The sequence below is a fragment of the Lithobates pipiens genome, unplaced genomic scaffold (assembly GCF_037356315.1).
Source record: "Lithobates pipiens isolate NorthernLeopardFrog02 unplaced genomic scaffold, aLitPip1_a1.2 Scaffold_18, whole genome shotgun sequence".
NCBI classification, from domain to species: Eukaryota; Metazoa; Chordata; class Amphibia; order Anura; family Ranidae; genus Lithobates; species Lithobates pipiens.
The window spans coordinates 532,709,672-532,736,157 of NW_027507758.1; the positions used below are offsets into that span (position 1 = coordinate 532,709,672).

The following is a 26,486-nucleotide window of genomic DNA, read 5'->3' on the forward strand; positions in this document are numbered from 1 at the left end:
ACACAGCAATACAGTGTTCTTGCCAGTTCGAGAGGGTGTCCTGGAAGTTATCTATTCGAAGCATGTCAAGCACCTTCTGCCATTCAGGCTGGATTTGAATGGCATATATTGTCCACCTTGACAGTTTCAGATAATGGCTCCCACACCTTGCCTGGCCCCAATTCACAAGATAATTGTGAAGAAAAAAAAATGGGTCCACACAGCTTATCTGCTCGATTTTAGCCTTATTAACCACTTAAGAGGTGTAAACAGTTAGTCCTCAAAACCTGGTCAATCTCTAGACCCAAGAAGCTGAAAGTAAATTCATCCACTCAGTTAGTGGACCTTCACCATCTTTAACCATTTTACATAACTTTCCTCCTTCTGTTAAACAATCAGTCATTGAATTTGTTTTATTTTTCAATACATTTGGGTGGGACCCAGCCCTACACTTCCTGTTTTCTTGCCTAAACAATAAAAACATCAGCCAGCCGACCACAGCCTTCTGGTAAACTTGGAAATAGACAGCAAAAGAAAACCGCTGCTCCAGGTGAGAAAATCCAGGCACAATGAATAATGTAAGACTCCTCACACAGGTGCAAGCCCCGGCTTGCCTGTCATAGAAGACTGAATGAAGGGAGAAATTGGCTGCACACCGATGTGATTGAAGTCCATTTGCATACACATTGCCCAGCGAACACACAGTGTAGTGCCAATTGGCCTGAACCCATCTGGAACATGTGAAGAGGTTTCCCAGAACGAAGGAAGAAATTGGCTGCACACCGACTTGATTGAAGTCCATTTATTGAATATTCCATGCAAACAATGACAAACACCACGGTTGCAGTAGCCAGAACAGAGGTGGACTGGTTTTTCACAGCTACACTGTGCTTACTCATCACCAGGAGTACAGTTCCTCTTTAAGCGCTGACACCATCCAATACCGGAATGTACCCAAGGTGGGCTCCTGCAGTGGTGAGTTAGTAGGGTATTCTCAGTCATCCATACCTCCTCTCTAAGGAAGATGGGTCATCAGTGGGCACCATCACTCTGCCCTGAATGGGCAGGAGACAATCTTTGATTTTCAAAGCGTAAAGTGGAACACTCTCTCAATCAACATTGACTATTGTTAATCCTTATGCTGCTAGCATTAGTAAATGGATAAGAAAGAATGTAATTTTTACTTGTTTTAAACTTTTTTTACATTTTTTTCAGTTACATCCTGGTTTTCATGCCTAAGAAAATGATGTCATACATGCCAAAAGTCTTCGGAAAGGGGGAGGAGGGGTTTTCTCAGCTAAGCAAACCCATTTGTTTTCCTTGCCTAAGCTAAGGGCAAGTGGATTCCAGGAAGAAAATTCTACATGAATCATCTGCCCTTACTCAAGATGGCCACAGCCAAAAATGTTTTTTGTTTTTTTTAAGTGATTCCTTAACAAAATACAGCAAGAAGACATGGATGGATGAGCGAGTTTGCCAAGTTTACCTTTCGTAACATGTTACACCCATATTCAGGATGTCACATGTAAGATGTTGCGAACAGACCGGCCCCCACAAACCCCCCACTCCCTGAGCCCCAAGTTAGCGGTATCTTCTCCCTCCAGGCTAGCTGTCACAATTTTAAAAAACCGTGACCGAGCAGGGCTCCCCCCCACCGTCGTGCCGTGTCACTCATTCACAGTGTCCTGTGGATGGAAAACTACAAGGCCCGGCAGCCTTTGTGGCTGTTGGCTTGTCGTTTTCAATAAACTACAATGGATGGCACTGCGGGTGCTATGGTAGTTCTTTGTGTCTTCCTATCAGAATGTATTGGCTTCCTCGTACGAGGTATGACCAAGCCGATACACTGTCAGGTATGCAGGAGACCTGCATGGCAACAGACTCCTATAACAAAACAAAAAAAATGCACTTTTTTTTACCTGCAAAAAAATGTGCATTTATTTATTTTAAAGTGAATGTCTCCTTTAAATATTAAAAAGGTATTAAATAGTGTTTTTGGTGTGTGGTGCTTACATATAGTGTAGTTCCACTTTAATTGAGCAAAGGTAGCAGCTGATTGGCTCTGTCAGATACCGTCTGCTCTAGTTGTGACAAATTCCCCTTTGCAAGTGGAGCTGGTACAAATATCAATTAGATCTAATTCTGGTTAAACCCCAAATCTAAGTCCTATGACACAAAAGGGTAACAAACAGATGTTGACTTGCAATTTAAGTAAAAAACAGAAATTCCCTTTACTGTATAATGACTAAGTGAAATAAAGAAAAAATAAACAGGAAAAACTGGGAATTTTTTTTTTCCTGACAGAGTGTGGTTCACTGACCCTTTCTACTGTGTTGGAAAAGCTGAATGAACAGCAGTTACCATCCTGGAATACAAGATCAGCGCAACTGATGATTTTTTAATTCACTGTAAACATGTTAAACGGCTGAAAATTTAAATAAGGACATTGAAAATGCTCTGATAAATAATTAAAGAGCTGAAAATGAATAGTAAAATGCACACATGGATTTCCTAATTACTTACTGTGCCCACATCGTCCTCATAATTAGTGACCTGTTTGTAGTGGGGGGAACCGGAGAGAACTCTCCAGGCTGTCAGCCCACACTGCGTTGCTGTAGACACTCCATCTTCATTTGTCTCGCTGCCTCCGACTAACAAAAGCCTAAAAATACAGAAAATAAAATAAATCACACTTTTATTATACAAAGGTATATCTCTCAACTGCAGCTTGTTGAGGTAGCCATTTCGAAACCTGGGGAGGTTTATTTACTAAAAGTGGAGAGGGCAAAACCTAGTGCATCTCTGCATAGAAACCAGTCAGCTTCCAGCTTTTATTGTCATAGCCAAGCTGAAGATAGAAGCACAGATGTAACAGATTGTGAGTGCTCCAGTTTTAGTAAATCTACCCCCGTTTATCAGTATTTTTAAAGCAAATTTGGAGTTTTAATAGAGACCAAATAGGCTCTCATTCTTCTTCTCCCAACGCAGATAGAGAATGAATAGAAGAACGACTGATTGTCTTACCCACGCAAACATAGAAAAGCCTTCATTTTTTTAATGTGATATTAAAACTCCTTTTTTTTGTTTAAAATTAACAAACATGTCATATTACCTACTCTGTGCAGTGGATTTTCACAGAGCAGCCCAGGTCCTCCTCTTCTCAGGCCCCTCCCTCCTGCTGAGGGCCCCCACAGCAAGCAGCTTGCTATGGGGGCAGCAGAGCCGAGCCGCAGCTGTGTGTGTCCATTCAGACACAGAGCAGCGGCTCAGCCCCACCCCCTCCTCATTGGCTCACTGACTCTGACTGACAGCAGAGGGAGTCAATGGCACCCACTGCTGTATCTCAGCCAATCAGGAGGGAGAGTCCCAGACAGCGAAGGCTCTTGTGCAACTCGCTGGTTAGAGATGGGCTCAGGAAAGTATTTGGGGGGGGGGGGGGGGGTGCTGCGCATTGAAGGTTTTTTTTATTTGAATGCATTAAGATAAAAAGAACCTTCTGCCTTTAGAAGCACTTTAAGTCATCAGCTGCAAAGACTATATTTGTTGACATTTAAAAATCAAGTACTTACCAATGCCTGAGGTCCAGCACGGTCTCCCCTACCTGAGAAAACACAGCTAGCTCTCCACTGTGTATGCACAAACTCCTATGGTGCTTTGTGAATGGTCCTGCATGTGATGTATCTGAGGAGGCTGCAGGAGGGGATGGGGCAGGGAAAGGGATGGCATTCACACGTAGGTGAAGATTGCGGGAGTGGGAAAGGGTTCCAATAAAAAACACCCCCCAGCTTAAAAAAATTAATAAAAATGCAACTTAGTTGAAGGCTGGAGGAAGGGAGCAAACTAGTGGGACGAAAGCAGGCCATACACTGTGCAAATTTATTTGGTTGCAGGAGAAAAAAAATTGCATGATTCCCCCCCCTATCAACACAAACAGTGCTGACAGGGGAATTACCAATTGTCTGGCGGGTGGCCGGTGCGGACAGCCATCTCTGCCAGGAGAGGACAGTGATTATTGCTGGTGGCTATAGCAGCCACTAGGGATAGTGGCAAGAGAATCCAGCAAGCTGGTTGTACCCAAGTTAATTACCTTGGTACATTCAGCCTGCCCATTAATGGTACGAATCTCGGCCAGTTCCTGCTGAACAACCGAGACTCGAACCATGTATGGCCCCCCTTAAGTTTCTGCGTGAAGTTCCACATTAATGTCATTAATATTTGCATTTCAGTGTGCAGGTACCAGAGTAACATCACTTTCCATTCTCCAGTGATATCATAGCATATCTAGATATCTATACTTTGGCTTTTAAACCTCATTATTAGTGGTATATCATCAAGTAAACTGTCTCCTGTGTACCTAGGGATAACTCTGATCCCTGCAACATTATTTCACAAAGGCCACAACTTTAACTCTGATTTTAAGACTGTGCCACGCAACCGACTGACAACAAAAAAGCAAGAACACCCGAACATCCCTGTGTACCTGAACAGCCTCTGGGAACGTTTACGGGAGCACATTAGAACATTAGATAACCCTCACTTTCTAAAATATATAAATGCGGGCTTTAATCCATTACGTTTTTAGCAAACAGCAAAAAAAAAAATAACCAGAAATGACACACAAATAGCAACTTCCCTAATGTGCACAGTATCATAACAGAAAATGTGCCAATTCTACAAAAAGTAATTACTCCAAATCATAGTAATTGCTCTCTCATTTGTTACCAAGCGAGGCTTCTGCCAGTTGGAATCAACACAACACAGTATTAAATTTGTAGAGGAGAAAAATAGGCTTGCCTGAAGCTGATATTATTCAGATGATGATAGGAGTATGTGATACATGGTTTTCTAGGATATTTGTTTTTGGCGAATGCTTAATGCAACATGTGCCCATGCAATGACAAGCCGGCAGGTGAAAATTGGGCCTAATTGCCATGCTTTGGTTTGAAACAGACTTTATTAATCATTCAGAACCAACACTTAAGAAGTCTCTTACTTTTACTCAACATGTGCATATGTCAGCATAAATAGAAAGTAGACTTACTAATATTAAAATTCTTACATTGGAATTGCACTCAGCAACGAACAGAGATAAGGCATGTCGGGTTAAAAGTGGTATTAAACACTCAAGAATGTAACATGCCCCACATACTAGGAAATGGCCCTGTGTGGACAAACACTCATGTTCACCCCCGTCTCCACCACTCACTCCCGCAGTAGAGCACCGATTCCCTCTGGTAGAGGAAAGGAGGAGGATGTGCCCTGGAGGACGGAGGAAGAGTGGCTTGCCTCTGAAGACAAGGTCAGAATGGACGTACACCAGGGCCACACCTGCAGGGGTGACACTGTAGGACAACCCAGCGGCAGACAGTAGTACCACCACTGAGGGGACAAAGAAGGACCATGTCCATACAAATACATCCCAAGGAAGCAAGTTTTTTTTTTTTTTTTACCTTATTCTAGTAAAAAGGAAACTTTGGTGTCACTTCAAGATGGAGTTCAAGTAGATGTTAAACCTAACAAATAAGAAGAGTAAGGTGCTACTCTCCTGTTCGTGTCCAAATAAATTTTCAGTGATATGTCAAACCATAAATAATCCCAATTATGTGATATTCACCCAAACAAAACTATTAGACTGTGCCAGAAATGTGCTGCATGTTGTATCCAATAATTCTTATATGCCAGAAAATTATATCAAACAAATAGAAATCAAATAATTTAAATGTCCACACAAACTTCACAAAAAAAAAAAAAAAATCATCTGTACAATGTTTGAATTCTCAAATAAAACCCATTAGTCCCATCCACTGTGTCTTTAAGAATAAGAGTGTTCCAGTACGAGTGGTTTAGGGGGACACTCACCAGATCCTTGTGGCCATAGAGACCTAAAAAGCCTTAAGAGAGACGTATGGGATTTATTTTTACATTTTGGAATCATATTTACCTAGGTGGATGCAGCATTGGTTTCCCATCGGCTTAATGGCTGAAAACTGAGCGATTAAATCCTGCCGATCGCTTGGTTCTCAGAGCTCCCTGAGCAGAGAGTTGGCGAATGTCAGTCACCGCTGTCTGCTCCGTCCCTCCAGCGCTCATTGGAGAGCTGGGCTGCGGAGGGGGCAGAACCAGCTGGGTTCAGGCTCTCAGTGTCTCGCCATGCTTCCTTTCTTGTGTGAACTAAGATAGTGGCATTCAACAGGCCCCAAGATGTTAGGTGTGATGAAACGCATAGGGATGAGCAACATGCTGCCGTCACCGCGTTCACGCAGGTCTTGCAGTAATGGGCTGCTATCGAGAGCCAGCCAGCTTTTTTTATACTGCAATCTCTTATTGCTTTAACTGTAAGTGCAATGCTTTCTTATTTAAATAAAGTAACCTAGGATTTTACACTATGGATGCTTTTATGTCTTTTTGGGGATCAATGGGCAATACGTGCCCCTGAAAGATTACATTCTGTGAAGACGCTGGGATCACTGTTACATCTCTCAAAAGACCTGGGCTGGGTATTAAAGTGGTTGTAAACGCTCCCCCACAACTTTGTCCCATGTAAATCAGCATATAAACCCCTAATAAACACTGCTTGTAGATATCTCCTTACTTGCTTAGTATTGCTGTAATCCTTTTTGTTCTTTAGAACAATGTCACTGAGCATGCCCAGATCTCCCATGATTTACGGCACAGTCTGTATGTGCTCATCTATATGTTATCAGGACTTCCAGGAGGCTGCAGAATCATTCAGAGCTTCCTCTTACACACCATGTAACCTCACATACAGTGTAAAGCAGGAAATGGGACAACAGTACTGCAGTCTTATCAGTTCAAGCTGATAGGACTCACACAGACAAACATTAGGTAATCAGCACAAGTAAATACTATGAAATAAAATAAGTCAGCTATGATGACAGGGAAGCAGGGTTGCCATAGAAACGTTGGACTGCGAAGGAGGCTTGGTTAACAGTACAGGAAGTGCTCAATGTAAGGGCGGAAATACACTCCACTGTGGACTCAGGAAACAATACTTAAGATGGCGCTGCCTAACCCCCGGAAACAAGTTTTTTTAAAGTTTCTTTAAACAGTAAGTAATATGCGATTTGGGTCGGATTACAGTGGCTAAAGTTTGATAATTACTTATTATAATGGACTAAAAATTTAAAGAAGCATCAGAGTTTACTTCCTCTTTAAGCCACAAGCAAATGGGATCTCCTGTAATAGGAGATCATTTAAAATCAGTATTCGGCAGTGTGGGCAGAGGTAGGGGTCTTTAGCTCTTTTAACCACAACTCTTGTGTGTATCACGTGTTATTTAAAACATGATCTAATCAATTTTTATTTATGTACGGAGTCACTACATATAATTTAGCATTAAAATTTAGTTTATTGCTAGTATTCACTCACATGAGAACATAGCGCAACTTAATATAGAATGATAGGCATATAGTGCAGCACGTTTATTAAAATCAACAGTTAAAACCCAGCCAGACTTTTGCACTTACATGAAGTTCTGCCCATACCCGCATCAGCTCAGTTAGCTTGCATTTAATGTAAGCTGCTCCGCCATTCTCTCCATAGAATCCACCTCAGCAGGATGTGACATCACTGACAATCTGGAACTGTCGGCATCAACCCGACCTAACCTCAGATTCCATGAAGAGAACGGTGGAGCGGCTTACATTAAACGCAGGCTGACTGAGCTGAAGCTGGTCTGGTTCCTGTGCGATTCACATGCAATGTGTAACGTGAACCAAGCCTAAAGCTTAAATGAGATTTCAGAGATTGGGTTTAGATCTATTTTAAGACATCTCTGATTTTGATGCAACATGTGTATTTGTCACCATAGAACCTAGACTTACAAATATTCAAATACTTACTGTATATTGAAAGAGCATACTGAAAAACCACCAGGAATAAGTGAGAACAAGAAGAAATTACATTTTCTTGCTTAGAGCCGGTTCATACAGCTTGGATCAGTAAGAGCAGGACCTGCCAAACCATCCATTATGTCAGACATCTTAAAGCAATGTAATTTGGGCAGCATCTTTTGCTCTTCTGCCTTGTAGCCCTCGGCCAGTGTAGGATTTTAATACAAACGGATCCTCAAACTATCCTTCAGCTCATTAATGTGAACCTTTACTTAAATGTTAAAGAGCAATTCCAAGCAGCTAGTGAATGCAATCAATGAGCTACAAATGCCACCCAGCAAATACTGCCGCATGGCAGAAAACGAAAGTTCTCTTAGTCTACCTGAAAGTGTATCTAAAGTGTATCTAAACCTCAAACATTTGAAGGGTGGCGTGGCCAGCCTGGTATGTGAGCAGACGCTTCTACACAGAGCTCCCGCACATCACCCTGATTAAATCCAGTTTTCAGCACAGTGAGACACCCGGCTTAGCCCCATTACTTATGGGGAATGCCCGCTGTACCTCCCACATATCTATATGGTCACAAAACAGCAATGCTGACCCGGGAAAACAAAGGAGATGTCCCGCAACCTGATTTCCAACATGGCGCCGCTCCAACCTCTGCACAGAAGGCTTGCGGGGGAGACAAATCCAAGGAGGGGGTAAGTAAACAATTTAAGTACCCCAAAGACTGGACCGGAGATCCCCCCAAAGACATGCGATACTATGCACTGAAAATGCCAGAAAAAGCTGACCGGCCGAGCCAGCCTGACCTGGATGCTGATGCAGGGCACAGTAATGAGGAAACGGAGGACAGTGAGATAGGTGATGGAACGGTGGCCATGTTAGCTCAGACAGTTACACTGCTGAGCTGGAAGAGACAGGGAACCCCGGGGAAGAGGAGGGTGAACAGCCGACCCTTGCAGCTAACCTGAGGGCTGTTAACAAATTCACAGCCTCTGTTACCAAATTACAGGCCCGCTTTGGAGGTTTAAAAGAGAAGATCAGCCTAATTAGACAAGATCTTAAAAAAATAAGAGAGCGAATCACAGCTACTGAGAGCAGAATCAGTGACACAGAGGATAAACTTCCTGCTATGCTCAGAGAATCCCAAACCATTACCTGTCTAGCCAAAGCTAGACTTTGAGAATCGTCTGAGACGCAATAATGTGCGGATAGTGGGGCTACCCGAGAAGGCAGAAGGCCGAGACCCCACTCCATTCGTGGAGTAGTGGCTCATAGATATCTTTGGCAAGGAGGCCTTTACACATCTATACGCAGTGGAAAGGGCTCACAGAGTCCCTACTAGGCCATTACCACTGAGGCATCCCCCGAGACCGCTTTTATCGAGATTTCTGAATTACAGGGACAGAGAAATTATCCTAAGGCTGGCCAGAGAACGAAGAAACATACACTTTAATGGAACAAGATTTTCCCTCTATCCTGATTTTTTGGCTAAGATACAGAGGAGCAGATAATGTTTTCTGATGTTAAAAAAATGCCTGCAGAAACTGCAGGCCTCATATGCAATGTTGTGTTCTGCAAAACACCGAATCACCTCCAGGGGGCAAGCCCACTTCTTTGAGAAAGCTGCCGAAGCTCCAGCGTAGCTGGATGCCAATGAGAACGCTCTCAGACAAGGTCAGAAACCAATGGCTGAGGATGATTGAATTCCCTGCGCCCAAAACCTAAAAGTATACAAAAAAAGGTTGGCCCCTTTATTCCCCTTGGCTAAGGGTACTGCTGGAAACTTATAATGATTTACTTTTCAAAAAGGGTGTTCGGAAATGTGTTTGTTCATGGATACACTTCTATTGTTCCTCATTCAAGTTCCTAATACCGCAGTGGACAGTGACTGGGACCTATTGTCCCCTACTTATCAAAAGTGATTTTTGCCAACTCTGTGCCTGGACATACCAGTTACTCAGGAGCCTTTCACTGTCTGGTTATTCAACTTCCATGAAAACTAGCTCAACAAGCACAATGGTGCTCCAAACTGCTGCAGTGCGGCATAACAGGGATTTATTTTTTGAGAGCATTAGAATGGTCTTGCTATGACCCCAAAAAGTTAACCATTACCAGTGGTATGTGGTCCCGGTTATCATTGGTTTGCTGTAATTCCTCAGGTTGCCAGTAAATTTCCCATGTTTTGTCAGTAAAAAAATGCTGCAAGAGGTCAGTAACCCTGGTTTCTGGTCCAAATTCAGCCAAAATTTAAGAACGAAATCAGACCTGAAACGGAGAACAGAGCCGTTCCGCACAGCAGTGCGAACCAAGCCTAACAGATTCCTCCATCCACACAAGAGAGGTGGATGCATAAATCCCCTTTACCAAGACATATTCCTACAGTGGGAACGCTCTGTCAGAATACATTGATCAACACTACAACTGATTGGTTGCAAGCCGCTGGTCGAACAAGGTTTTCCAGCAGTCCCCATCTACAGAAGCTGATCTGATGGGGCGGCTACTAACAGGCAAGGCCACACATAGATCAAAATTCAGCTGGTCCCTGTTAAACCGAAAGAACTGTGATCTGTGTGTACTCAGCTTTAACTTATTTCTTGGTCCACTAGGCTCTCCCAGTGCTGTGACTGGTCCTGTGAAGCTCCTGGGTGAATTGTGAGTGGCTGTGGTCACACGCCAGCCTCATCATACCATACAGGGTTAATGATCCTGAATGGTATATAATAATGCTGAGGTCTGGGTAGAGAGGAGAGCAAAGCAGCTGGCTGCAGAAAGTACAAGTTTTCCCCCAGCACTGCAAGGGTGGACTTTTTTTTTTTACTTTGGGCTGCATTACATTACCTGCTGTTTGTAGTCAAATCTTTCCATAGGTTAGAAATATTCTGGGACTTTTCAGGCTCTACATATATGTATTCCACATACAAACTATATTTTATTAAAATGCATGATTTTTATAAAGATACAGTGTTTGTGTATGTGTGCGCAATACATCTATGTAGAGCCTGAAAAGTGCCAGTATATTTCTAACCTATTTATAAACATTTTACATTTAGTTTAGTAAATCTGCACTGCAAGGGTCAGTACAGGTTTACAGCACAGCATTGCACAGTGTGGATAGCAGAACAGGTCCGTATTTACAGGAGGAGAAAATCAGTGTGTTATCTGTCACTTCTTATCTTCAGTTGGCCGAAGCGATCGGGGCTTCAGTGTAGTGCTGTCTGCCTGCTCCGCCCACCTGTACTGGAGCTCTCGCTATCCGATCCAGCCGCCCAGCCTCAGGGATCTGTGCCCAGGTGTCTGCCCTCTCTGGGGAAGCCTGCAGCGGGTATGGGCACATTCTCGGCTCTGCTTTTGGACAGAATTAACATCACAGAGGCTGAGACAAAGCATGATGCTCCAGTATTTTGGCGACCCCTCCCACACTCCACCCAGGGCGGTGGCCCCACCCGCCCCTGCCTTGTAGCGGCCCTGCTTCCAGGATTATGATCCCAGCTGACCCCTAGCGCTGCCTGCTGGGTATTTCAGACATACTTTCGATTGAAGATATCCCTAGAGAGGCTGTAGCAAAAGGTTTCTTCTAGGCCAGAAAAATTACTGAGACACTGAAAATCCACAGAGCCCCCCCATGTTGCAGGAATGGATTACGCAGATGGGTGACACAATTCGATTGGAGAAGCTCATTTATCAACACAGGAGTAAAAGCAGCAAATTCGATAAGTTATGGGCCCCATGGTGGGATGTGCTGGGCCAAGCCCCAGTAGATATGGTGTATGACTGACTATTCTAACGGCGGTCAGTGATTTTTATTGTGACTGCGACATTATGGTGGACACATCGGACATTTTTGACACCATTGTCATTTACACAGCAATCAGTTCTATTTAAATGCACTGATTCCTGTGTAAATGACACTGGCAGTGAAGGAGTTAACCACTAGGTGGCAGTGTAGGTGTTATGACGTTATGTGTTTTTTTTTTATTGTAGGGGTGTGGCCTGGCATGTGACGTCAATGATCGTCTTTTCCTATATCAGGGAACAGGCGATCGGTGACAGCCCCAGTAGGAAGCACGGGGAGAGGTTTGTTTACACAGACCTCTCCTCATTCTTCAGCTCTGAGACCCGATCGCGGGACACCAGCAGCGATGGGGTCCGCTGGTCTTGTGGCCACGGAGCTCAGGACTGGGTCGGGAGCGTGCTGCCGGCGGCGCGCTCCTGACCCATGGCTGGGCACTTAAAGAGCAACGTGCAGGTACGTGCTTGTGCCCAGCCATGCCATTCTGCCGACCTACATCGGCGTGAGGTGGTCCTTAAGTGGTTAAATATATCTGTAGTGGTCATTTGAATACAAGCCATGGCTAAGTGCTAAGGGATTGTGAAACATGTTAGCTGGTGATGTTCCACTCCATTTGTGTTTTGGACAAGTTTTTATGGATTTACTGAATTAAATGCGATTTTACTGGACGTGCGGCCAATCAGAATTATTTTTTGCTCATAAGACCACCATCCTGGCTCTGCTGTCTGTACAGAATGGCAGATGTTAGGTCTTTGTAGGTAAAGTAGTTGCAGATGTATTTCAGTTCATCTTCATCCCTTAAACTGGCCATACATACAGGGATTAAAAACGTGGCCAGTTCAAACCATATATGGGCTAGCTAGTTACATCATTGTATTTTGCCGGTGGAGAAGAATCGTATTCCGCCAGCAGAATACAACAGCCCGGTGGGAGCGATTCCCCCATCACATCAAATGTGATCCTCCATCCACATCGAAATGTGTGGCTGGTGGAATCAGTTCGTTTTTCTCCTTTCAACCTGCTGCCTGAATGAGAAAATGAATCATGTATAACTTGCTTTGCTTTCTCTCCTTCGTTGCAGTACTGCATCTACTAGAAACAGGCCGAGGCACTTTAAGCAGAACGTTGGTATTACACCATCACATCCGAGTAAGCTTACCTCAAACTTCATTCAAAGATCTATGACATGACGTCCATCTGATAGCACTACACCTCGTTTTGTTTATAACCTGCTGCACAGTAAATCACTCAGCCTGGACTTATAATGGCAAGCCACAAGCCACATTGCTCCCAGCAAGCCAATAAAGAGAGGCAGCAGTTTAATAGAAGAATCGACATCTGCCTTCTAAGAGACCAGGCAGGGTGCTTAGCAAAGCTTTATGGAGTAATTAACTATTTAATAAACACACAAGTATGACCTAGCTGTGCCTGTTCAGTGGTTTGTGGTAGAGGCAGAGGGGTAGAGCTCTATTCTAGCTGGGTAAGCGAAAAACACTCCGCTGGCAGATAATAGCACACAGTGCACTAATTACGTGCCTTTTTTGAGGTAAAAAAAAAAAAAAAAGGATTTTTATTCTTTTCTAAATATTTATTTTTTTATTTAATTTTCTCTGTTGCAGGTTTTCTCTCATTTCCTGTTTGGTAAAACCACTATCATCAGGACAGGAAGTGAGGGAAGGCTCCTCTAATGAATCTGCAGATAGCACTTCAAATGCAACATACATTCTATTCCTTCCACATATGAAAATGTAAAGTCACCAGCACTATAAATGAACGCATTTCACATGTTTGATGCGGACCTAGTGTCACATAAAGCATATAAAAATAAAAAAAAACAGGATCCCTTTCTCAAGATAATATTACTATGCTGCCTTAAAGTAAAACTATAGGCAAAACTTTATTTTTTTTATTTTGGATAGAGTAAGGGAGGATTATAACCCCAGTCAGAATTTTTTTTCACCATCTGTGTACCATTGTGAAGATATTCCTTCACTTCCTGTCCCACTGACAAACAGGAAGTGAGAGGAAATAACTGAAAATTAAGGGAATTCTTTTGGGACCCCTGGGTCACCGGAACTAGTGTCACCATTGGAAGATTTCCCCTCTAATAACCTTCAGGGGACAACTCAAAATGTGGGATTTTCTTTTACTTTCAATGATAATAGTAAACAGGACAAATGGAGGGTGAATTTCCTTAATGGGACAACAATTAAAACTCACAGGAGTTCTAATCCCTCTCCTATCTACCCCAAAAAAGTTTTGCCTTTAGTTATACTTTAACCACTTGCCTACTGTGCACTTATACCCCCCTTCCTGCCTAGACCAATTTTCAGCTTTCAGGGCTGTCACACTTTGAATGACAATTGCGCGGTCATACAACACTGTAACCAAATTAAATGTTTATAATTTTTTCACACAAATAGAGCTTTCTTTGGTGCTATTTAATCACTACTGGGTTTTTTTATTTTTAGCTAAAGAAACAAAAAAAAATATTGAAAATGTAGAAATATATATATATTATTTTTTTTTGTAGTTTATTATAAAATTTTGCAAAGAGGTAATTTTTCTCCTTCACTGATGGGCACTGTTAAGGCTGCACTGATAGGTGGAACTAATGGGCACTAGTAGGTGGCACTAGTAGGCAGCACTGACAGGTGATATGGATTGCCAGCACTGGGGGTGTGCAAGCAGTGCGATCATGGGAGGACGTCTATTGATGCCCTCCTGCCACTGGAAGCCCGCGCTGTAGCCGGGCGGAAAGTGGTTAAAGTGGACGTTCAGCCTAAAACTAAAAATCTCGAAATCTACTTGCAGCCACTATCTAAGACTAACCTATCTACCCCTTTAAGGCAAAAATCGCTATACATACCTTTGCTGAAGCCGATATGGTCCGGTCTCCAGCAACAGATGCTGTGTAGAATAGACAGCCGACAACAGCTGGGTAATTAATGGGAAGTGACATCATCCCTAGACTTACTATGGGGCTTCCATTGCCAGCTGCCTCTACTGCACATGCCTACACAGAGAAGCCGCCACTGACAGTTCAATGTGGGACCTGACCAAAAACAGCAGCAAAAGGTATGTATAGTGATTTTGGACTCATATTCCTGGACGACGCTAAATTACAGAAAAACGCATGTGATGGGAAGGGACAAGTGACATTATTCCGCAAGTCGGCCTGACCGATTGGACCCGCCGGTTGTTTGTAACACATGCTGTGCAATTCTGTCAAAATTTTAAGTGTGATTTAATAATTTTATTAAAATGTTGGTGAAATACTACACTGTGTGGATTTTCCGCTGTACATTATCTTCCTCCATGGAGTCTATCTTGGCTTGGGCAATTGTTAGGCTATAAGGTGAACTAGGAAAAAAATCTATTTTCGTTCCCACAATTGGGCACTACTTTTTAAATGCATTTTTGCATAGACAACACCCCTATGGACTTTGTGTTAAAAGTTCTCCACAAAATATCCTGTTTTTTTGCTACGATCCATAAAATTGTGGCAAAGTGTGCTGATTTTTCTTTGATTACAATTCTGATGAATGCTACATTTCAGTTTTGATACCATAACAATGTGCATGTTTAAAGTGTTACTACATTTTTCAGGTAGATTTTCACTACAGCCTGTATACCCACCCGTGTGTGATGTCAATATCATGTGACCTGAACAGTTCAACTGAAACAGGAAATGTTCTCTCCAGCAATAGAGACTAAACTGAGCATGTGCAGGACAGCTACCCTCACCGTATTGCATGGCCTTGCCAAGATAGACAGTGCAGGAGGGAAGGATTTGTCCATATAGTGTCACAGTGCCATTTTACACAATGCAGAGGATTAACCACAGCAAGCTTAACAAGCATGATATTCTGCATATACTGACTGGTTTTACTGTTGTGGGTTTAGTAATACTTTAATTTTGCTTGGTGGCAATCTGCAAAGTTGAAGCGTATTGTCTATAACTTTGCCATAGTTCATGGTCTACATTCACCCTTGAGTATACTAATGCACCAATAACGGTATCAAATGTTACGCACATGTGTAAATGTCAGTTTAAGAGATATTTTGTGTTGCTAAAATTAATAGAAATAAAGTTACAAGCAAAACCAGCACAATAAGAGTTTAGTTTTTTTGGTTCACATTTACATACATTTATGGATTGTGCCAAAAAAAACTGCAAGATATTTTGTGGAGAACTTTTAACAAAGTCCATAGGGGTGTTGGCAATGCAAAAACGCATTTAAAAAGTAGAGCCCACATGTGGGAGCGAAAATAATTTTCTAGCCACTTTTTCCTAGTTCACATTATAGCCTATGTGGATCCCTTGCATGCAAGATCATGGTGTATATGGCTGTAGGTGTAGGTGTCTGTTGGTCTCCTTGTGGGATCAGAACAGCTGGTAAGGAGCTCATTTAATCACTTGTGGCAATTCCTTTTGGGAGCGCTCTTTTCAGTGGTGCACATTATCATTATTCCTTCACGGCAAAGAAAGAGGGACTATTGAAGTTTAGAAAATCTGAGCACCTTTTTGCACATATTTTATATATATATATATATATATATATAAAAATATTTTTTTTGCACATTTTATATGGACATTATTTGCAGAGATATGTTAATTTAGGATGAGTTCATCAGATGTTTAATGCAAACATTTTATAAGAGATAGGGACTTTAAGGAAAACAAGGTCTGATAGGGCCCAATGATTCCATCCCTAGGGACTTTAAATGATAACACGGCCTGGTAAGGTCGTGAATATCCATCCCAATTACATTAACCATCAAGGGGGGAAAATAATTTACAAAGGGGGGGGAAGGGTGGGACTTTAAATGCAGCACATGGAAGCAAAACAATAAAAGGGCGAATGTGAAGGAGTTTTATTGATACATCCATCTAGATATACAGAAATACATGATGATACAAATAAATAAATACAAAATGATAATGCCAGATAACATACATATATATAATGATACATATGATAATAAATCCATTAAAAATACACTACCATTAAGTGCATTTATAATATAAAGTAAACAGAGCAATATAAGAATAAATATAAAAATAAATATATATATATATAATAAATTCATATGATGTAAACAATAAAGCTTTTCCTCATTCGTCTCTAAAGGACATGGTATATGACAATACTTTAAAGGTAAAATCCACAGGACCTATGACCTCACTAAAACTGAAGGGGGAGTAAGAATTCTATACTGACATAGAGGTCTTAATACAATTTGGTAAATACATAAAAACCGGTAGCTCTACGCGTTTCGTGACTTAGCCGCCACTCATCAGGACAACACTTTATTTTGATTATTTCAACTCACTGGTTTCTAGTTTCACACCTGTATAAATTTCACTCCCCCTTCTGCACACCATTATGCTTCACCCACCACTTACATATCCTTCACTCCTTTTTTCCTTTTCCCCCCTTCCCCCCCCCCCCTTTTTTCTTTCCTCTTTTTATATCTTTGTACATATTCGTGTAAATTTTCTATTTGGGTCTTCTTTAATCCCTCCTCCCTTTCTTTGCCCCCCCTCCTCTTCCCCTCTCTACCTTCTCTTACCCCATCTCCTTCCTTTCCCCTCAGAATGTCCCTGCGAGTCACTCACCCTGGCTATCGCCCATATCGGTGCTGGGTGTTTGTCCACCTCAGCTCCCGGTTGGAGCTGTTTTCCGGGCCGCTTTTTCAGTCCCACTACCGCATCGGCTACATAGCGAATTCTAGTAAGTTAGCTTTGGTTGGGATTATCTATTCAACCTTGCTTCTCTAGTCATTTACATATATAACTTATTTACTTATTCTTGATATATATTTAATTAATTTCTCTATTTTTATATAAAAATTTCTTTTCCTAGATCCCATATATGCTCGCTCCTGATGAGTGGCGGCTAAGTCACGAAACGCGTAGAGCTACCGGTTTTTATGTATTTACCAAATTGTATTAAGACCTCTATGTCAGTATAGAATTCTTACTCCCCCTTCAGTTTTAGTGAGGTCATAGGTCCTGTGGATTTTACCTTTAAAGTATTGTCATATACCATGTCCTTTAGAGACGAATGAGGAAAAGCTTTATTGTTTACATCATATGAATTTATTATATATATATATATTTATTTTTATATTTATTCTTATATTGCTCTGTTTACTTTATATTATAAATGCACTTAATGGTAGTGTATTTTTAATGGATTTATTATCATATGTATCATTATATATATGTATGTTATCTGGCATTATCATTTTGTATTTATTTATTTGTATCATCATGTATTTCTGTATATCTAGATGGATGTATCAATAAAACTCCTTCACATTCGCCCTTTTATTGTTTTGCTTCCATGTGCTGCATTTAAAGTCCCACCCTTCCCCCCCCTTTGTAAATTATTTTCCCCCCTTGATGGTAGATGTTTAATGCACTTTTATTGTGTCTCTTATTTGATTTATTAACTTATACCTTTCACAAGGGTAGTGCAAATTTTATTGTTTGGTTGGAGATAGTCTTAGATTGTGGCTGCAAGTAGATTTCAAGATTTTAGTATTAGGCTGAACTTCTACTTTAAGAGAGGGTTCCTGCAAGGCCCTTAAAGCGGTAGTAAACTCTTGCAAGTTAAATGTCATGATGTGCTAGTATGCATTGAATACTTGCACATTATGAAAGAGCTACCTTAGACAGAAGCTCTTCAGTGGCATGCTGTCACCGATGACAGGGCTTCAGTCTTCACCAGGTCTTCCTTCCAAGTTTACTGGCTCTATCCGTTTGAACGGCCGAGCCGCGATTACATCAATCCTGCGCATGCACGTGGGAGTAACAGCTGCAGCACGGAACTCTGACGGGGTGGCATGAGCATGCCCTCCCTTCAGAGCGCACGCACCGGTGAGGTTACCGGCTGCACAGAGCATATTGCCTAAATAGTGCATGTTTAGAAGATAATCCTTGTACCTACTGGTAAGCTTTATTTTAAGCTTACCCGTAGGTACACATGTTCCAGCTGTGTTTTCTATTGCTTTAAGTGATACTAAACACACACTGTTATATTTACATAATCCCTTCTCATTCTATATGTGGATGATGGCACTGTAATTAATGTGATTTAAAGAAATCAAAGTGATTTAGAATAACAGGGAGATGAAGCCTCCATCAATATACAAGTAATATCCCACCCCCCATTGTGTTTAGATGGTTAGTGGGCATGGAGGAGGAGAAGGAGGAGGAGGAGGAGGAGGAAGGGAGGGGCTGTAATCTACCACTGTGTATATACACCCACATGTGTGACTCAGATGAGAGGGTAAAAATACACTGAAAACTGAGCATGTGCACTAGCTGCCAACACTGCTCTGCAAAATCCCCAACTGCAGTGGGAACATGGACAGGAGGGGGGAAACTGAAAAACGCAGGATCAACCAGGTTTATTGCAGAATAGAGAAAACAAAATGTTACAGTGACCGAGTATGAACAGCATGCATTGATGTGAGTTAAGTAGCATTGTCTTCACAATAAACACATGAAATGCATTCATTTGAAGTGCTGGTGACCGATCTTCATATCTGGTTCATGGCATGGCCCTATCTGTGGTACTCATTTCAAGCACCCATCAGTAAAAGGTCAGGTAACTATGAGGAGCACAGCTACTATTTGGACTTTCTATTACTTCCACATGCTATCCAAAAGTAAAAAGGGTGTTTTTGGCTTGACATACACTTTTGCAGCCATCAAAAAAAAAAACAATAAAATTATATTATATATATATATATAATAATAATAAAAAAAAAATAATAATAATAATTGTGCTGGTTCTTTTCTAAAATCTTCAAAACTAAATATTCATCTGCTATGCAGATGGGGATGAAGAGTTAATGTTTGTAATAATTAAATGTGCTGGCAGTACACATTTACTCTACTGTGCTGGCAGATCTCATTATGAGATCAGGAGGCGATAATGTTTGCTATAGTTAACTGTGCTGGCAGTACTCATGTACTGTACTGTGCTGGCAGATCTCAATATCAGTAGTAAACTAGATTTGAACACTGTCTGTCCTAACTAAAGGTTAGGCCAGCCATAGACGGATTGAATTTGGTCTGGTTTAGCAGGAATTGGACAAATTTTGATCCGTCTTTGGGAAGGCTGGTTGTACTAAAGTTGATACATTGATCAGCTTCAGTACAACCAACCTATCATTTTTTTTTTTTTTTCCATGTGATCACTGTATTCGGATAGCTGGGAACCCTCCTGCTGTCATAATACAATAATGCAGCAGGGGGGATTTCCCCTTCAGCACTGACTGTGCTGATGAGGTTATCAAGCATTTTTCTTTCCTTCAACCTGTGGTTAAAGGAAAGCAAATTGTGTAACATACGGCTTTCTTTAGAGATCTTGAAGCCTGCTTCAAACACCTAGAAAGGTAAAACAATAAATATAAATTTTAAATAATTTTTAGGTATGCTGTCTGAATAGGAACACATAACAAATATAAGGTGAGTGTGAATATGTCCCTTTCAATTCTGGCGACATAGAAGTATATAACTAATACACCACGACAATACTGTGCACCACCACCACATAGATTGTGTGCTTACCACTTAACGACCGCACCATAGTGAAATGAGGGCTACAGCGCGGTTCGATAACTCGGAGGGCGTACATTGATATCCTCCCAGAATCGCACGCAGCTGGGAATATCACGGACCACGGTAAATAGCCACCAACATCAGCCATTCACCACGTGATCGCTCTATCAAACGACAGAGCGATCACTTGTAAACAAACCGGCGTCATGTCCGGTTCCTCTCTCCCCTCTCTGAACCGATGGCTACAGTGTGAGAGGAGAAGGGATGGGGGTTATGATTTAAAAAGAGTAAAAACATTTGATTGATAATAAATGGCTTCAGCCAAACACTAACCATGAGTGAAAGAAAAAGCTTTTGTGTTATCATTCATATTCTCAGAAAAATGGGCAAGAAATCAAATTCTGCCAGGGTATGTAAACTTACGAGCAAAAATGTATATACTCGGTTTAACATTATCTTTTATATATTACCAAAAGATAGATACTTATTACAACATTTCATTGCAGTTTATTTTTTCCCAAAAATCTGTTTGTACAAATTTTGTGTGATGTAAAAAAAAAAAAAAAAAAAAAAAAAAAAAAACACCATCCAGGGTCTCTGCTTAAAAAATATATAATGTTTGCAGGTTTGAAATTGAATACATTTTCTAGCAAAAAAATGCTAATTTTTACTCGTATGAGAGAAATGTCAGAATTGGCCTGAACTGGAGGTGGCTAAAATCCATGAGCATGGGACGTAAATCTAAGCAATCTTTTATAGAAAACATTATAATTTGATCATGATTTCACCTGCCTATCTCTGCATCTACTGATTATTCCATTTTCACTGAAGGGAACATCTTACTTATGCATCATATGCTCGAGCTATATTGATCAGATTTGTAGCAAGCTAAAAATATCAACTATGCAGTCTTTGCAAGAATCCTCTAAGGACCTGTTTAATTCAACTGAATATGCCACCAAACCCACACCTTTCTGTTATATACAGCAAGGCATATTGGCAACCATGTGACAGGTGCTCTTTAACCACTTCCTGTCCACCATATAGCAACATGACGTCGGCAAAGTCATTGCGATATCCTGACCAGACGTCATATGACGTCGCCAGGATATCAAGCTGGGGGTGCGCATCGTGGCGAATGTTGTGGTGTGTCAGTCTGACACACCGCAACTCCGATCTAGGTAAAGAGTCTCTGACAGTGACTCTTTACCATGTGATCAGCCGTGCCCAATCATGGCTGAACATGATGTAAACAGGAAGCCATTGATCAATTTTCCTCAGGCGCGAGTAGAGGAGAGCCGATCGTCTGCTCTCCTGACAGGGGAGGGTCTGTGCTTATTGTCTATCAGCGCAACCCCCCCTCGCATGCCTGCCCAGGACCACCAGGGATGGCCACAACACTGGACCACCAAGTATGCCACCCTAGATCACAAGGGAAATGCCAATCTGTACCCAGGCAGCTGCCAATCAGTGCCATTGAAAAAAAAAACTGCCAGTGATGCCCATCAATGAAATCCAGTGCCAGTCATCAGTGCCCATCAGTTCCGCCTTTCGGTTCCACCCATAAGTGCCCATCAGTGCAGCCTTTCAGTGCCCATTAGTGTCACCTATCAGTGCCACCTTTCAGTGCCATCTCATTGGTGCCACCTTATCAGTGCCCATCAGTGAAGGGGAAACTTATTTACAACATTTTATAACAAAAACGAAGATACATTTTTTTTTTCAAAATTTTCTGTCTTTTTTTTTTTTATTTGTTCAGCAAAAAATAAAAAACGTAAAGGTGATCAAATATCACCAAAAGAAAGCTCTATTTATGGGAACAGAATGATAAAAATTCAGTTTGGGTGAAGTGTAGCATGACCGCGCAATTGTCATTTAAAAAGCGACAGCGCTGAAAGCTGAAAATTGGCTTGGGTAGGAAGGTGAGGAAGTGCCTAGTATGGAAGTGGTGGAAATAGCCAAGCTTACAAACATGTAGTCTGCTCCCCTCTGTGATGTTATGCTCCCTTGCACCTCTATGGCTCTCAATGATCTGATATGGAGACATTAACATTGCAAAATCTGAAACACACGCGTGGGGGTATGACGGCGACATCAGCCCCAATTTCTCTTGAAGGCACAGCGGGTAAGATGTGTGCCACACCACAGCCTCTCATGCACCAGCAGTGATGACTACAAAGCCCTCTTTCTAGTTATACAGGACTGCCTCCCTTACTTGCCTCTTGTCATTTTTATTTTCATTTTTTCCCATGTTCAGTATACATAATTGAAAAGGCGAGGATGAATTAAGCTGATGTTTGTAAGATAGCACCAGCTGCTGTTCCTCTTAATGACATGGTTTTTGCTGCCACTCTAAAAGCAACATCTGTCTGTTCTTTCCCCTATAAAACCCAAGTGCAGTCCTTCTCAAGCTTCATTTACCTACCTGCACAGCTACTGAGGAACTACAAGTCCTAGCATGAACCGACAAGCAAGGACACCTTCAGCTGCTGGACAACCACTCAAGCCTAATGTATGTGGAAAACTAGCTGGCTAAATAAAAAAAGAAGAGAACTGCTAGGAACATCAGGCCTATTCAAAAAAATTCAGCCCTAGATGATATCATCCCATTAGAGATTTATAGGGATGAGCCGAACACCCCCCTGTTCGGTTCGCACCAGAACCTGCGAACAGACCTAAACTTCGTGTGAACTTTAGAACCCTATTAAAGTCTATGGGACTCGAACGTTCACAATCTAAAGTGCTAATTTTAAAGGGTAACATGCAGGTTACTGTCCTAAAAAGTGTTTGGGGACCCGGGTCCTGCCCCAGGGGACATGTATCAATGCAAAAAGAAGTTTTAAAAACAGGGTCAGGTGACGGGTGGCCCCGCCCTCCTAATATAAGAAACGTCAGCGCTGGGATCTCCGCAGTGTCTCCGCAATGGAGACAGAAGAAGGATGTATGGACAGCGCTGGACTGAGAGATCCCCCGTCGCTGGATATGATCATCCATCGCTGGACCCCGGAGATCCGTCGCTGGATAGCAAGAGTGGATTAGCACCGCTGGAATCTTTTTTTTAGTTTTTTCATTTTTAATAAAGGAATTTTTCAAAAGTGTGTTTGTCTTATTTAACCATTTTGACACTTTCTTTGTGAAATGGTAGGGGTACTTTTGTACCCCCTTACCATTTCAAACAGGGGGGGGCCGGGATCTGGGGGTCCCCTTGTTAAAGGGGGCTTCCAGATTCTGATAAGCCCCCCGCCCGCAGACCCTCACAACCAACGGCCAGGGTTGTGAGGATGAGGCCCTTGTCCTCATCAACATGGGGACAAGGTGCTTTGAGGGGTCACAGACCCCCAAAGCATCCTCCCAATGTTGAGGGTATGTGGCCTGGTACGGTTCAGGAGGGAGGGGGGGCCGCTCTCTCGTCCCCCCCTCTTTTCCTGCGGCCTGCCAGGTTGCGTGCTCGGATAAAGGGTCTGATATGGATTTTTAGGGGGACCCCACGTCAATTTTTTTTTTTTTAATTTTGATGCGGGGTTCCCCTTAATATCCATATCAGACCTGAGGGGTCTGGTATGGATATTTAGGGGGACCCCCGCGTCAATTTTTTTTTTTTAATTTGACACGGGGTTCCCCTTAATATCCATGTCAGACCTGAAGGGCCTGGTAATTGAATTTAAGGGAGCCCCCACGCTTTTTTTTTTTTTTTATCAATGAATGAATGAATTGTCGGCTAATACAGAGAACACTCATTGAGTGTTCTCTGTATTACGTGGAGCCGACAATTTAGCCGCAAGTGATTTTAAAAGACTTTTTTTCCTGCACAAATGACACTTTGTGCAGGGACAGTTCTAAGCACCAGAAACATGCACCCCTTCACAGGCATACTATAGATACCCCCCAGCTACGAAATTTAAAGGAATATTACACTTTTATTGTTTCACTTTAATCATTATTAAAATCACTGCTCCTGAAAAAACGGCCGTTTTTAAAACTTTTTTTTTGCATTGATCCATGTCCCCTGGGGCAGGACCCAGGTCCCCAAACACTTTTTAGGACAGTAACCTGCATATTACCCTTTAAAATGAGCACTTTAGATTTCTCCCATAGACTTGTATAGGGTGTTCCAGCTTTTCGAATTTGCTGCGAACAGCCCAAATTGTTCACTGTTCGCTAAACAGGCGAACAGGCAATGTTCGAGTCGAACATGAGTTCGACTCGAACTCGAAGCTCATCCCTAGAGATTTATTTAGGAGGAATTTATGAACAATTCGCTTTTGCCATGCTACTTCGGTTTTAAGAAGTTTCCTATATGATAGCAGGGTGCAGACGAGTGTCTTTCCATCCTGGGCTATGGGGCTGTACGTTTCTATTGATATACACAGTGTAGAAAGACACACCTCTTGTCCCTGCATGCAAGGGCGATGCCACAGGGTACAAGAAAGGAGCCACCCTAAAAGAAAACCTGGAGTAGCAGTCATGGCACCAACTTAATGGATAAGTTCATCTTTTTTTTCCCCCTAAAACTCAAGCTCCTCTATGTACCAATATAGCATTAGTGTACTACTTTTGCAAAAAAAAAAAAAAAGTATTCCATTAATTCTACATACACTTACTTCACAATGGATACGCTCCCAAACGTATCCATTGCTTCTGCCTTACTTCCTGGGCAGACTTTAGCTCATGACACAGGAAGGAGTTTACCAGCTGACCTCATTAGCATACACCCTGCATCATTCACCCTCCTACCTACCCACACACTCCCAGGTATGTGTTTTTTAAATGAAATGCAATCAATCTGTGATAACCCTTCTCACTAAATACACAGACATCGATTTTTTTTTCCTTTATTAATTTCAAATCTTGCATAGATCATTCATTTGGCATTGTGAAGTTTGCAGGAAAGGAGAAATGAGATAACTAACAGCCTATGTGGATAGTACTGTAGTATTGAAAACAGAAGTAGTGTGTCCTGGGTTCTGTAAAGTTCACCATACACTATACAATCTGATTGTACAATCTCATTTAGATCTACCATCAACTCCGCAACGCAGTGGTGTAAACTGGCACCACAGGAAACAAGGCAAAATTGCTTTGTCTTTGCATTGGGGCTGGGAAACGCTACCCAACACAAATGGTGTGAATGGACCCTTAAAGAATACTGTTTACTTTTTAAAGAAGATCCTCAGGTATGGATATTTTTATACGTAGTTAGATCAGGCACCTCCTCCTACCTATCCTGCAAAAAAAAAAAATTGTGCACTTACCTATTTTTAAACTGGTCTAGTCCAGGCATGTGATCCTGCAGCTATGGCTCCCCTGGGTCAGTGAGCGCTGCTACAGAGGAGAAGAGGGAGCACTGAGAAGGGCCGGGAAAGAGCATGGGAGCCTGATGGTGATGTCACGGCTCTGAGAATTGTCAAGTGTTTCTTCAACAGGGGAGCCAGAGCTGCTGAATCATGTGACCAGAGTGAATAAAAAAAAAATAATTGTATATATATATATATATATATATATATATATATATATATATATATATATATATATATACACACATATATATATATATATATATATATATACATATACACACATTATATATATATATATATATATATATATATATATATAGTTAGTCAGGTTGAAAAATGACAAGTCCATCCAGTTCAATCACAAAAAAAAAAAAAAAATAATAATAATATCATCATACAATCCCATATACCCAATTCTATGCACACAGTTGATCCAGAGGAAGGCAAAAAAAAACCCAGCATAGCATGATCCAATTTGCTAAAGCAGGGGAAAAAATTCCTTCCTGATCCCCCGAGAGGCAATCAGATTTTCCCCAGATCAACTTTACCTATAAATGTTAGTACCCAGTTATATAATATAATATATAATCATTCTTTAAATGTTTCTACAACTTGATTGGAGTCCACTTGTGGTAAATTCAGTTGATTGGACATGATTTGGAAAGGCACACTCCTGTCTATATAAGGTCCTACAGTTAACAGTGCATGTCAGAGCACAAACCAAGCCAAGGAATTGTCTGTAGACCTCCAACACAGGATTGTATCGAGGCACAGATCTGGGGAAGGGTACAGAAAATGTCTGCAGCATTTTTGTTCCCAATGAGCACAGTGCCCTCCATCATTCATAAATGAAAGAAGTTTGGAACCACCAGGACTCTTCCTAGAGCGGGCCGCCCAGCCAAACTGAGCGATCAGGGAGAAGGGTCTTATTCGGGGAGGTGACTATGAACCTGATGGTCACTGTGACAGAGCTCCAGCAT

At 41.8% G+C, this 26,486-nt stretch overlaps 1 protein-coding gene across 2 annotated transcripts in view; it reads right to left on the minus strand.

Annotated features, from left to right (window-relative positions):
- Positions 1–26,486, minus strand: part of NBAS (NBAS subunit of NRZ tethering complex) — a 1,050,553-nt gene that overhangs the window by 950,270 nt on the left and 73,797 nt on the right. For both annotated transcript variants that reach the window (XM_077488811.1, XM_077488809.1), the window contains exon 10: positions 2,503–2,641. In XM_077488811.1, coding sequence (XP_077344937.1) covers positions 2,503–2,641 — 139 coding nt within the window. The remainder of the gene's footprint in view (positions 1–2,502; positions 2,642–26,486) is intronic.